The sequence below is a fragment of the Sylvia atricapilla genome, chromosome Z (assembly GCF_009819655.1).
Source record: "Sylvia atricapilla isolate bSylAtr1 chromosome Z, bSylAtr1.pri, whole genome shotgun sequence".
Lineage (NCBI taxonomy): Eukaryota > Metazoa > Chordata > Aves > Passeriformes > Sylviidae > Sylvia > Sylvia atricapilla.
Genome location: NC_089174.1, coordinates 29098194 through 29112124, shown reverse-complemented (window position 1 = coordinate 29112124; position 13931 = coordinate 29098194). Strand labels below are relative to the sequence as shown.

The 13931-nt window shown below is 40.0% G+C and overlaps 2 protein-coding genes across 5 annotated transcripts in view; one reads left to right on the top strand and one right to left on the bottom strand.

Moving 5' to 3' along the window:
* Positions 1-8078: 8078 nt before the first annotated feature.
* ATG12 (autophagy related 12) lies at positions 8079-10946 on the bottom strand. The gene is made up of 4 exons (XM_066339260.1): positions 10670-10946; positions 10393-10529; positions 8848-8910; positions 8079-8492 (listed from the first exon to the last, which is right to left on the bottom strand). The coding sequence occupies exons 1-4, from the start codon at positions 10839-10841 to the stop codon at positions 8433-8435; spliced, it is 432 nt and encodes a 143-aa protein (XP_066195357.1). The 5' UTR covers positions 10842-10946; the 3' UTR covers positions 8079-8432.
* AP3S1 (adaptor related protein complex 3 subunit sigma 1) overlaps positions 10922-13931 on the top strand; it is a 29019-nt gene continuing 26009 nt past the window's right edge. Inside the window, exons 1-2 of one of the 4 annotated variants that reach the window (XM_066339259.1) lie at positions 10922-11207; positions 13193-13284. In XM_066339259.1, coding sequence (XP_066195356.1) covers positions 11139-11207; positions 13193-13284 — 161 coding nt within the window. In that variant the 5' untranslated portion in view covers positions 10922-11138. The remainder of the gene's footprint in view (positions 11208-13192; positions 13285-13931) is intronic. The other 3 variants (XM_066339257.1, XM_066339256.1, XM_066339258.1) reach the window with 3 other exon arrangements.

Below are 13931 nucleotides of genomic sequence, written 5' to 3'. Positions count from 1 at the left end.
TCTGCCTTATAATTCTGGAACGGGAAGTAAAGCAGACTGGTGATGTGGGCTGCTATAGCTCTTGAGGCTCTAAAGTGCTCACAACACTGGCAGCTTGTGGTTTCTCCCACAGTTACATTACTAAGGGATTTTTAGAACACCTTCTTTCTCTTCCCTCTCCCTGACCTGTACACAAAAGTACAGACATGACAAAAAGAAGTGCCATTATTAAAGTAGATAAAGCTCAAGAGGCTGAATGAATTTCTGGCTTTACTACAGTAGGGAATACTTTCCCAGTTTTAAATGGGACTGGAATTTAGCACACTGGAGCAAAACACAAATCAATGTACCAAATAGGTACATTTTCAGCCCTCATTCCAGAACTTCTCCTGGCATGCAGAAAGCAGACCCTGCCATATCAGTATTTTGTAAAGTATTGTTGGTATGTGTGTGAAAAAAAAAATCTGCAATGATTCCAATATTTTCTAATGTCTGAGAGAACCTAAGACTATCCCAAATTTCTTAAACACAACCCTGGCACTGATCTTAGCAGCCATGTCCAGTTTTCCTGGGCCAAATGCAGGTAATGAACAAACATGTGACCTCCCTTGGTAGCTTTTTCAAAGTCACAATTAAGAGTGAGTTATTTCTTAATAAAACTTGCCTCTGGTGTATTTTAGTTGGTGGTTTCAAGAGATTGGATGCGGAACTAGCACCTTTTTTCAGAACTTACCTACATGGTCTCATACAGCACCATTAAAACTGCTGTAGGTTAAAAGAGTTAGAATTGGTGTGAAATATCATTCATTTATTTCAAAGACAGAATTCAAATTCTTTTGGTGGCTGTTGGAAGCACTGCCCAAAGGAATAAAACACACCTCAAGAATAAATTGCAAGGATCACAATAAAGGGTTGTGAAATGAAGAATGAGGTAAGTTTTCCAGTATTTTCTGTCTTATTCTTATATTCACAGGATCTGACAGAAACTAATTTTCAGCAGCTATATTTCTCTACTTATTCGTACACTTGTGCTTGGAGGTATTTTCCCTGGTATTCAAATCCACAGAAAAAAAGAGTTATGCCACTGCACTTAAGCCCTGGGACACCTCAGTACTTTGACTCCTTTGCCACAGTATTGATGAGATCCTTAGTGAAATACTACTAATAAAAGGAAATTTTATACCCTCCTCTATTACAAGTAAGGCATGAGGCTAGATCTACCCACTGCAGTTTCCAATTGCTGCTGTTTATTACAGTTTATATAGTTATGCTTTTTATTTGCTCCTATTCAAAAGTGTTTACAGCTTTTAATTTGGAATTGTTCAACATACTTTTTGATCCCCAGAACTTCCACAGGAGTTGATTACTTGACTGCCTGAACACCATTAGGAACAATATCTATGTCTCTCCAGCTTGTGCTTTTGCTTATGCCCTATTGACAGAAATGGCACAAGAGTCTGAGCACATTAAGAGTTAACTGTCACTGAAAATTCAATATTAAAAAAGAGAACATTGAAATCCACACAGCATGGAAATTGCTTTTACATTATCAGTTGTGATTCTGCATGAGGAGACTGCAGGATTTTATGCACTTTTATTGCTGGAAATCATACACCTGCAGAAATTAACTATTATATGTATTTCTCAAGTATTCTATTAAAAAGTTGTTTTGGACAATAGGAGCTTGGGCTTTAAACATAAAAGCTTTGCTTTAGGTACAAATGCTGAAGCACTTCGCTATTACCCAGAAGACAGGTATAATCAAATCAAGCAATAATTTGACATGACATCTAACTCCAAGAGAGACTAACCAGCTGAAGTGCTCAGGCACTTATTGGCAAGTCACCCCCTACTGGGGTGCAGCTCACAAGGTTTCTCTCATGCTTTATTGAGGAAAATCTTCAAGTCAGATCAATAGAATTATCAACTCCAGCTTAGACACTCTGCACCACCTACTAGGCCTGCAAATGTAGCTTGTGCTGTACTTTATTTTACATCTTGTAACTCCAAATAAAAATTGTGAGCTAGTTGAAGGTGGGATCCATGTTGCCTGAATGACCAGACTCTTGTGGCAAACAACAATGCTGTGTCTCTTTTGTCTGTCAGCCTGGCCAGGCAACAGCACTTCAACACCATAGTGAGTATTTACACCTCCTCCTCTAGATAGAAGGACTACTTAAGTCATCCCTTCATTAAGTCTCTGTTCACCTAAGTTTCTGATGTTTGTAGAGAGCTCTAAGGAAAAAACGTGGATCTGCAGTTGTAGTGCAAGTTTTGGGACTACATGACTCAATGTAGTCATGAATCATTGTATCAGTTCCTCAGCTGTTCGTCAGTCCTATAACCTGTAAAGTGATATTGATCACTCACTACATAAGAGATCTTACATGAGAAACTGCTGCATGTACAGCAATTCTCAAAAAAACTTGAGAACAAATTGTATCAAACATCACACAGTTAAACATCATCTTCAGAATAAAAACATACAGTAAAACTTGAGTGAAATGAGGACACCGCATACAAAATTATGTCATACTTTAAAAACACCAACTACTACTAAGTCGCATGAGCGCTGCTGAAGGTAAAAACTCTCCAAACAATGCAGTAAAGAGCTGTGTGGCATTAAACCACACAGCACAGAAAGGATTCTTGGAAGAATCAATCTGATCCCCTTTGGGTGGGACATTAGTACACCATGCACACGTCATAAAAAAATACAAAATACTAACAGTTTTCTCTGCAAGAAAGACACTTGAAAGTAAGTTTGTGGTCTTTTTCAATTTATCATATTTACATGAAAAAGCCAAAGTGCTGGCTAGCCTCTGCATTAAGAGTATTGCTGCATAATTTTGCTTGGAGATCTTTTTTCTTTGAGGTTTCCCATTAAGAACTCTTTAGGGCTATTAGTTCTGTTACCAAACAGAGTACAAGGGAAACATCTTTATCTGCTTTAAATGATATACTGATTTTTGCAATTGGAACACGTGAACTCAAATCTTTTCAAGTTAGGCCCTCAAACAATAATATTTTAATGCTACACTGTGTCCATCTAATTGATACAAACACATTATATAAATAATTTGCATTGGAACCATCATCTCTAACATGAGAAGATAGAGAGTAAGGACTCCAAGACTCCTGCACTTAAAAAAAAAAAAAAAAAAAAAAAAAAAGTAATGTTCTTTTAAGTAATGTTCTACTTTTAATAAGGGAAGGTATGATTGAACCAAGACATATAGCTAGTACTTTGTGACCATTTATAATCTGCACACTTAACAAAAAGTGTTGCTAAATGTGGCTACTGGCAGGCATTTAGAGCCTATCAATTTAGTCATTTAGAGATGATTGCATGGAGGCAATGCAGGGCAATAATTTAAAAAAAGTTCCTAGATTGCTTCCAAAATTTGAAGAGAGATCACATTTTTTTCTTTTGAAGTTTAACTCTTCTCATTGCACATACAAGGGATCAAATCTCACCTGGAATTTCACCTGTGTACCTAGAAACAAGTATCCCAAGGATTGATCCCTGGCAGAGGGGCCAGCTTGCAAAGAACAGATTACATCAATGTTATTTACCTTCTAAACTCTGTAACAGGCTGATCACATCCAACCGGCCCACCAGAAATGGGACACTGTTCACTCCTGAATTGAGCACAGGCAAAATCTGTACCAGCAACTGTTCTAACAACCAACTGTACAGATGACTGAGCTACTGTCCCAGAAAACTTCCTGGTACTACCAAGTCTAGTGACATAGATGTAGTGTGACAGGTTTAACATTAAGCCTTTAATGTATTAATTTTGGTCTCAGTCAAAAATGTGATTCAACAATTTTTAACTACCTCTTTTAGGATGAAACAATCTCTAAATGAGCTTTTGTTGCTCTAATTCTGACTAAAAAGAGGCATCTGACATCTCACAGCGTTATGGCCATTAAAGCAAGAGGAAGGCATGGATTTTTAAGACATTTAGCCTTGGAAGCATATTAAATATGGTAGTACCAAAGCTGAAGCATGGTCTTTGCAAAAAAAAAACCACATTTAATGTTTTTTTGTCAAGTGTTTTTTTCTCTTGATGATCCAATACAAACCAAGGCCAAAAACAACTATTATTTTTCAATGCACGCTGAATTTTATGAAGCTTTTATAAGCTTAGAATAGTCATAGTCATCACGAAAAACCCCAGAGTTAAAGGAATTTTTGCTTCCCCCTTCCTTTTTCTCATCCCTAAGATGAAGATGTAGTATAATGTCTTGAATAACCTTTGTATTCCTGAAGAGTAACTAAGACTTCAGGGTAGTCAAGAAAAACGTAAGCCAAAAAGTTGTGCAAACAGGCAGAATCTGATTTGCAAAATGAGCATGAACAGCAACAATGAGTAAAAAGAAGCTGCTTTGGAATTGGAAGGAGTTTGAAGAATGGATGTATGGATTTCCAAACCCCCACTACTGTGACTTTACTGTGTATCACTACGTTCAAGATTAAGTTGTGGGGATAATTAATATAGACACCACCTTCTGTAAAGGTCTTAGCAGCAGATATCCGAGTCTTCAAAGTCCTGGAAATGATGACATTTGGTCAGCATGCACATAGATGGCACAACTATGTATTTTATCATTTCACTCTTGAGGTAAATTTAGTTTCATTTAGCTCCTTCAGGTTTCCATGTGCATTTAAGATTAGTTCAAGCTACAAATTACAAATCTGTCATTAATGCTAGTCTCTAAACCATTATAATAATTCATAAAAATAGTGCCTCACAGTTTAAAGGGTTTGCACCTGGTGATTAACTTGAAATAGGGTGCTTAACTTGAAATAACTGAATTTTGCATAGCATTTTTTTAATCAGGGTGTTGTGAAGTAGTAGGTCTTTCATAAAAATGTGTAACTTCCCTTTCCAATACTTACCTTATTTCTCAGTCTTTAAAAATTAATGAAAAATTAGGGTTTTTTTTCAATTTGCCTTTTCTGTTAATTCAATTACATTAAATCAAGTGAATTAAAATACATTACAGATACCGGCAGTTCAGTATAGTATATCAGTATACTGCCTTAAGTTTTAGCTTTCATGTTTTTCAGATTCTGTGCTGCCTAGGGGTGTAATTCTGAGCCTCATGTTAAGTGCCAGTAAGCTCGCTTCAAAGAGCTGGTAAAAAAAAAAAAATCCTTTTCCTGCTGGAGACCAAGGACAATGAGTATAACTTTTAGGCCCAAAAACATAAAAGATGGTCTGAAGAGAGAAAACAAGAAGATGGAACTTCATAACCTGAAGCTGTAATTTGACAATTAAACCCAATATGCAAATGAACCAAAACTTACGAAAGTGTGAGACCTCATGACTGGTCATCCATTTTGTGATCATTTTGGGTCACCTTGGGTGTACCCCTGGCCAGGCTCTTGTCCTGCTCAAAGTGTACCCTTAAAGGCCTTTTAATAAATACCTACTTTGTTCTTTTAGCTCTGTCTAGTCTCTGTCCAGGTCAGCCTTCTCAAGGCATCAGGTATAGTACCATAATTATTTAAGCACAACATTCTGAGTAAATCTAGACTTTTTTGTTTTGTACAGCTCTCACTGATCTGTCCAAGAGTCAGTCCTTACTTTCATACCCTTTTTCTCCCACTCTAGCAACTGAAGTCACTTAAATGATAGTCACTTTTTTTCAAGGCATACGAAATGCAGAGAACACAGGTCATACTCAACTTGCGCTTCTGATATATTCTTTTCAAAGAGATAAGCATTTCAGGATTATCTATGATTTTAGAAGCTGTAAGTGTCTCTTAAAAATAAGAGATTTAACATGTCTTTTGCAAATTCTACAAGCAATGTACTTGGTGTCTTGTACTTCTAGAATACAATCACTAATTTGTTCATTTGACACATTATCTACTTGACATGTTTGTGGTCTAGTTTTTTACTTAAGAATATGAACAAAAAAAGAAAGAAAAATCTGCCACCTAAAGCCACACCTCAGCTTCAGATAGAAAGAATCAATGGTCCTTAGAGACCTACCAGAGGTAAGTACTGACCACCTCCCTAACACAAGGTACAAAACTACAGGGAACAGTAACACAAAGGAGGACTCTCTCTGTAAAGAAGGTACAGAAGTTTCATGGGAGAACTGGCAGAACTGGAGCTGGAAACCATTAAAAGTAACTTAGCCACTTAGGAACACTGAGGAAACAGAAAGCAAGGGCTGGCTCAGGTAAGTACTCACTGTATACTGGTAAACTAGGGGCCAAGAAAAAATTACTTGGGGTTAGAGAAAAACTGAGGGCAGAAAAATGCTCAACAGTAGTAAGCAAACAGTAGTAAGTAAGTATTGTTCAAGGAACAAGCTGAATCTTAGATAAATGAATAATTCAAAGCTTCACGACTCATTTATCCAGGTGGAAAAATGCATGTGGTAAAGCAAATCCAGACCATTACTGTGGTTTTTACATTATTGGATAATCACATTTTGAGGCAAATGTTTTTTTAATTTAACTTCAGAAGATAAAAATTATTTATAGATTCAGCATAAAGGACAACCTTTTATAATCATTTGGCAGATAAAATGACCTACAGTTCATCTTCAAGATCTGTGTTTTTACTTTTTAAAACCAAAACACAACACACATACACACATCAACCTTCTTTCATCTTCTTTCACTTCTGAAGAGCACATTTACAGTTTATCAGTAGTTTCATTTGTTAAGATCAAGTGAGGTGAAAGGCACCAATACAACATTCTTTAAAAAGAACCAGACTAGTAGCTTATCTTAGGTAAACATACTGTCACACGGGAGAACAAACTACTTATATTTGTAAGGCCAGCATGTGGACATACTACAAAAAAAATTGGAAAAGAGCCCTAGATAAAACTATGCAAATACCTTTGTCCTTGTGTACCCTCTAGTGGCTGTCGAGGTTGTGCTTGCCTCACAGTAACTAGACAGGCAATTTCCTCAACCAGACAAAATCAGAGTGCTTCCCTCTGCAAAAGTTCTTTTAAATAGATGGAGATTCATGAGATCAGGGTTGTGAGCAGGCAAAAGTACGGATTATCTGAAGTTTTAAGTTTACAACAAATTCTGCCTTGCTAGTTTAATGAAGTGAACCCAAGTTTTCCACTTAAAAAGTGCCAAGATAGATCAAGTTATTCACATAGCAAGCATTCAGGGCATATGCCTGTGTAACTGTGGCAACCTCAATAAGTTAAGCTGGGTATTACTCTTCCAGAAGTCCTCTGAGGTGAAAAAAATCTGATACACAGGTTGCAGATACTACATAAGAGCCACTTATGTAGGAAATAGCAGTTCAAGACCATTGTTGAAACATGCTTGAAACGACCTCTGGCTGTTTTGTGCTGAAAAACTGGATTATGGACAAAAACTGTCATGTAGCATAAGAACATTCCACAAGCAAACAACTAATTTGGTTCAGCTTAAACAAATATAAAAGACTGTACAACAGACATTTGAAATAAACCCATTAAAATCTCCACCCCTCACACCCAAACTCTCCAATAAATAAAAGCAAAACTCAGCACCCTAGTCAAGGTACCAAGTCCTCTTCAAAAATGGAAAAAACCTCAAGTCAATCCTCACTGCTATTTTTAGCAAAAGAATATAAATTGCATTCTACTGTTTAGTGGACCACCCAACTGGTGAAACAGAAAAATTAAGAACAGTCAAAAAGATAATATATATAGTTTTTAGCATATGTTATCTACTTCTTCATGAACTCAAGATGCAACAGCTAATTACACCATTCAGCTAAAGATGCAAGTCATTAACTACCGTCAGAAGAAACACCTGGAAAACTGCTGAGTGTTGAGTCTTCAACAAATCACTACAAAATTTCTGGAGGAGGGATGTATTGTGAGGCCCCTCATGAAGTTGTGCAATTATAAAGAAGGTACTCACATTACCAATAAAATGAAGGCAAAGGGTGGAGTAATTAGACTATATATCAATTCCTATATATTACAAGAAAAAAATCAAAACAGTATCTTAAAATGATATGAGATAATGCACAGGCAAGATGAAGACTTCACAAAGAACAGGACACACACCATGGATGTACAACACATCAAACGTAAACTGAATCCCACGCCATATGTACAACAGATGTTACATTTAATAAAAAGGTTCTTTTATCTTCAGTACAGCATATAGACAGAGCTGTCCAGTCAGTCCTGCAGAAAACTGAAATAGTTTCCCTTCAGATACAGCAATTAAGTAGTCAGCAGCAAGAGCACTGGCTCTACCCTACATGGCAGATGCAGGTGTTTTTCCTGCATCCCAAATACATCAGAAAAAAAGCCATGTGATCGTACAGTCTAGCCAGCTCTTTGCTTATGCTGTTCACCTGCATCATATATTCATAGGCAGCAATGCAAAAATCCCTCTTTCTGTGTCTTAGTCCTTTCTCCATTTTTGAAGAGAAAACCTGAACAGCTGTTTTGCCAGTCATTCATCCCCATGCCTGAGTTTTGCAATAATGCAGTACAAGCTTGCCATCACTTCCAAAACACTGCAAGAAAAACAAAAAACAAAAGCTGTTACAATTATTAATGGATTAGCACAAAGTACACAAAGCAAAACAAAAAGCCTTCCCATCAGATAAACGTGTCATGGAACCCTGTCATGAGAAAGCTCCTCATTACAATGAGAGGCATAACAACACACTGCACATGAAGAAATGCATTTCCAAGGACTGCATAAAGTCGCATCTCTTTGGGTCACATTCACACACATCTGTAAATATCAACTACACTACACTAAATGCAAGGTATTACTGCTAGGGGCAGTAACACGTTTCAAGTGTTCAAGGTGTGCTGACAAATCCTGATAAATACACTTGGAAAGGATATTTAGATGGAAGTTACCTCATAGAGGGTCCCCACTTCTTGGTCTGGAGATGGAGCAAAAGACTGGTTTACATATATGAACTGCAAAGAAAAAGAGAGAGAAGATGGAATTCTCACTGCGAACATGGAAGAATCATTCTGCAGTCAAAAGTTATCTCATAATCTTTAAGCATATAATAGAATATGACCAGTTACTATCTTCCATTAAGTGTGGAGGGGCAACATGACCATGAGGAGTCATCTCTGTCTGGCCAGCCAGACCAAGCCAAAGTGCTGACTTTCTTTTCCTGCAAGCTGACCTGTTACTCTCCCACACAGCAGCACAAAGTGAACTTACTGGTTTAACTCTTGCTCTTATTTCAACTCAAACCACTCACACTATTCCAGATTTGCTCAATTAGAATGGCCATTACAGAAAATCTTGCTCTATTTTCAAGTCATCCTTCTCACTTCCTGCTCCAAAAAATGCGTTTACATGTACAGGAGCTAATCCACAATGACAAAGAGGGACTTGGGATCTGCCATGTGAGGCAGCAATGGGTACTGGGGCATCAAGTACTATTTCCAAATAAAAGATATAAAATTCCTGGTGTTTTGTTCTTAAAAGTATAGCCTTAGGTTTCAGCCACATCCAGGAAGACTACATGGTCCTATTTTTTTTTTTTTTTGACCTGAGATAATGATATGATAGTCACTGAATCGAACTGTAGAGAATGTCCTTAGTTAATATACTTATCAATCTTCTTCGAGATATTAAACCACAGAAAAGCAGACCCCTCATGATTTCCAGGTGAATGAGAAGGCGCATTTATGCGCTTATATACTTACATAAGATCCTCCAAAACAAAACCAGAATAAATTCAGCTAACCTTTAGTTGACTGCTTTAATGAGTCTAGCTTTAACTGTATATCTTAAATAAAAACTTTGGACTTGGATGTTGTCTGAGTATGGATTTTGAGAGCTGACTGCAAAACAAAAGCAGTCCAATTGTATTACAAGCTCTTCCAGTGTTATCACAAGGCCATTTTGGCTACTCACTTCCACAGGAAATAACTCAGAAATAACACTGGTAATCTGCTGCCCAAGAGCAAACACCTCCCAACTCCCCATTTTAAAAGCAAAATCAGTCCTATGAAGTAATGACACTATTTTAGATGTATGTTCTGAAGGAAACAAGACAGTCAAGACTCAGAAAGCTGATCCTAAAAACTCCAGATTGTTTCTCAAACACTCTGTCTCTATATCCAGTTTCCCCCAGGTACACGGTGCCTAGGAACGTTCCCCTGGGATACACGGCTGCCCAGGGTGCACACAGCTCTGCCTGGCAAGACACCAAGAAATACAGATAGTGCAAAAAGCCCAAAGGTCAGTGCCGAACACACCCCCACTCCGCTGCTACACCTCGCTCAATATTACATCCTGAGTCTACTTGGAATAGTTGTCTCGGTGGTCCTACTCCAAGTTTCCTACAGGCAGCTGTAGACTGGATTCCAACAGTGTCTTTGCAGGGTTTGACAGAGTGGACCTTGTGCGCGAAGCCCCCGTCCGCTGCCCGCCCGTACCAGCTGTTCGGAGGCCATCAGCTTGAGAAACTTCTTGATGAAGTCCACGAGGCCCTGGATGGTCCGGGTCCGCTCCACCGCCCACTTCTTGGTCCTCATGATGGGGGTGTCGCCCACAGCCTTCAGCAGCACATCAACTGCGGGGAGGAACCCGTTACAGTGGGCCCGCCCCCCCGCCGCTCATTGGCTCACAGCGCCCGCCCCCGCCGCCCATTGGCCCCCCTGCCTGCCGGTCACCGCGCCCGCCCGCCCCGGCGGAGGCCTCCCGCCCCATTACTTTTCTTTTTCGCGTCGCCCGCGGGCTCCTCGGTGCCCGGAGACCCGGCCGGAGGCGGGCCCGGTTCGGCGGGCCCCGCCGCGGCCGCGCCCTCTGGGGTCTCCTCTCCACCGTCGCTCCGGCTGCCGCTCTGCGCCGCGGCGGGCGGCGGCAGCTTCTCGAGCTCCGCCATGGTACCGCTGCTGCGCGGGCGGCGGGAAGTGACGCCACTCGAGGGGCGGCCTCCGCCCCCGAGGTGTTTTGTCCCTCGTGGGAAGCCGCTTTCCCGTCACGTGACACTCCGGGAGAGTCACGTGCGGCGCGAGTCGTCCCGCCGGTGACGTGTGCGCGTTCCCCGCCGCCGCCGGCCCGAGAGCGGCACGGGGCTGGGCAGAGGGCGGGAGAGGAGGAAGGAGAACAGGAAAAGGAGGAGAAGGGAGTGGGATACAGTACAGCTCATCCGGCTGCCGCCCTCGGCCCCCGCCCCGCCATGATCAAAGCCATCCTCATCTTCAACAACCACGGCAAGCCGCGGCTCTCCAAGTTCTACCAGCGCTATGTACGGGCGGGCCGGGGCTCGGCGGGGCGGGCGGGGGCCGAGCGGCGGCGTTGTACGCGAGGGCCCCCGGCCCGGCCCTGCCGGCTACGTTGGGCCCAGGGCAGCGCCGTGGGGAAAGGGGCCGTGTGAGACCGTGAACGTCAGGCTTCGAAGAAAGCCGGTGCTGGGATTTGCCTTTTAGGAGCTCCGGAGATGAAGGGGGGAGGGAGGGAGTCTTGTCCAGCGGCAGGCTTGGCTCTTCCGGCTGTCGTGTGGAAGCGCTGCTCTGAGCTCTGCTGTCCGGCTGCGTGTCTCTGCTATGGCAAGGCTGGCAGAGCGGGGCAGATGGGTTCCTAAGAAGAACCTTTTCTTTTCGAAGCTCCCAGTGGGCTATAAAATTGCAGTTAACATGAAAACGTAACGAACTAGAAAAGAGCATTCTTTTCAGTTGTGGAAGGCAAGCAGCTAAGCAGCTCTGTAAATGGAGCTCAAACGTTCGATCTGAATGGAAAAAAGGTGCACTGAAAACTCGTGATTTAGTTCAAGGATAAGAAATTTTAGATAATATTTTGAGCATACTCTGTTTTCTGACAAATATGCTGAGGTCTGCTTGGGCATTAAAATACAAGACAATTGGTATTTCTTAAAGTTATGTAAAGAAACTACTCTTTTTCTAGCAGTGCAGTTACTTGGATTTGTGACCCCTTTCTTGCAATTCTGGCTGTTGCAGAACTCATAGTCTATTGGAAGGGATTGCACACCTCAGAGCAGAAATGATGACTGTGACACTTCAGGTTGCACAGTCAGGTTTTGAATTAAAAGAGTGTAACTGATACAGGTATTATGTGTGAGTGAAGAAGGAGAGGAACAAATTTCCAGAGGATACCAGATTTTTTTTTTGTAAAACCATTCGGATTTACTAGTTTCATAATTCAACTTAAATTCTCAATGCTTAAAATAGGATAATGTGTTTGTATAAATAGAATGCTTTGAAGTTTTGAAGATGTGAATAGCTGATTAAACTAAGAAACTTTCTGGTGCGCAGAAACAGATGCAATCATATAGATTGTATTTTTATGTGTGATTTCAATAATGCAGATTTGTTTGTGGACCTTTTGAAGCATATGCATTTTTTAGTGTCAATCGAACTGGTACTGCAGGCAAATCTCAGCTCTTTTCTACAAAAGGTGCATCTCCTGCTTTCTAGTGAGATTAATGTGGTCAGATCTGTGAAAGAGGCATTTATTTTTTCGTAATACAAAACTTAAAATGGATCTAAATTTTTTAGCTGAGAATGGAAACTGCATAAAATCAAATTAATAATATTTTGCAGTTAGGTAGAAAAATATTAATTTATGGCAATTAAAATATATGCCATCATTTTGTCTTTCAGAATATAGACCTGTGTCCATAATTTCAATATTAAAAATTAAATTTCTAAAGTGCCAGAAGAATTCAGTCTCAGAAATGGTGTTTCTGATCTGCTGAGAGTTAAGGAGAACCTGTTGCTCATGATGCCCTTGTATTTTAAGCTATTTCTGGGAGTGTTATGTATTTGGGGTTTGTAGCTTCCCTGCTCCCTTCAAGCTTTGGGAACTTCGTTTACTCTCTGTTTATGATAAAAGTAGTTTCAAAGCATGACTGTAACTGTTCAGGCTATGTTGGAGATACAGAAAATGGAAGATGCTTGAGAACACTTCTGGTTTACTTAAAAAAACCCCTAGTTTTAGATTAATTTTTTTACAGAAGTTGCTTAAAAACAATCACATTTCCACATTTCTCAGTAATACTTGTCCTAGGGTGACTTTATGATGCAATTTCTGCAACTTGTAAATAATGGCGCTTTTTTTTGTGCTGAAATGGTACAAACAATCCACGTCTTGTTAACTGGCAGATTTAAGGCTCCAGAAATAGATAGCCTAAGAGTGCTGATATGCCTTGTGTTTTATGATCTTGTACACTCTGAATTGTCAATCATTTTTAGCAAAGTGTGTTTTCTTTCACAGAGTGAAGATACGCAGCAACAAATTATCAGAGAAACTTTCCATTTAGTATCCAAACGTGATGAAAATGTCTGTAATTTTCTCGAAGGAGGACTGTAAGTATCAAGTTTGAAATAAATGCGCAGTACTGACTTTCAAGTATTGTTACTTCTGGTCGCAGTACAACTTTTCACAGCTGTAATGTAAAATGCCATGTCACTTGAGATTTGTTGATACACAAGGAACCCTATCATTCTGCACTAAGTGTACTTATTCTTTACTAACTGAAGCATAGCTATATGTACCAAAATGTCTTAGGCAATAAAAGTTTTTTTTTCCCTAGCACTGAGATGGCCACAGTGCTGTATCTAGTGTCATGATTGTTTCAGATACAAAGGTGGGGAAAGAACAGGCAGTTGTTTTGCTATAATCAAGCTAAAGATTTCTCATCACATTTTAAGAGGCATTAGTATTTGCTATACACATTGAATCACAGAGTATTCTGAGGGGACCCACAATGTCTCTGAAGTGAACAGCCCATACAGGAATCCACAGCCCAACCTTGGTGTTTTTAGCACCATGCTCTGCCCAACTGAGCTAAATCTTCAGAAAATTAAATACTTTGGAGCTGTTCTTTGGCTTGAACTCCTAAAATTTGAGCTAGGAAGGAAAAAAAAAAAGGTCTTAAATGTGCTAACTAGTACAGTTTCAACCAAGATACTTTATTAGTAAAGGAAAGGCAAGATAGGAGAAATGTGAGGCG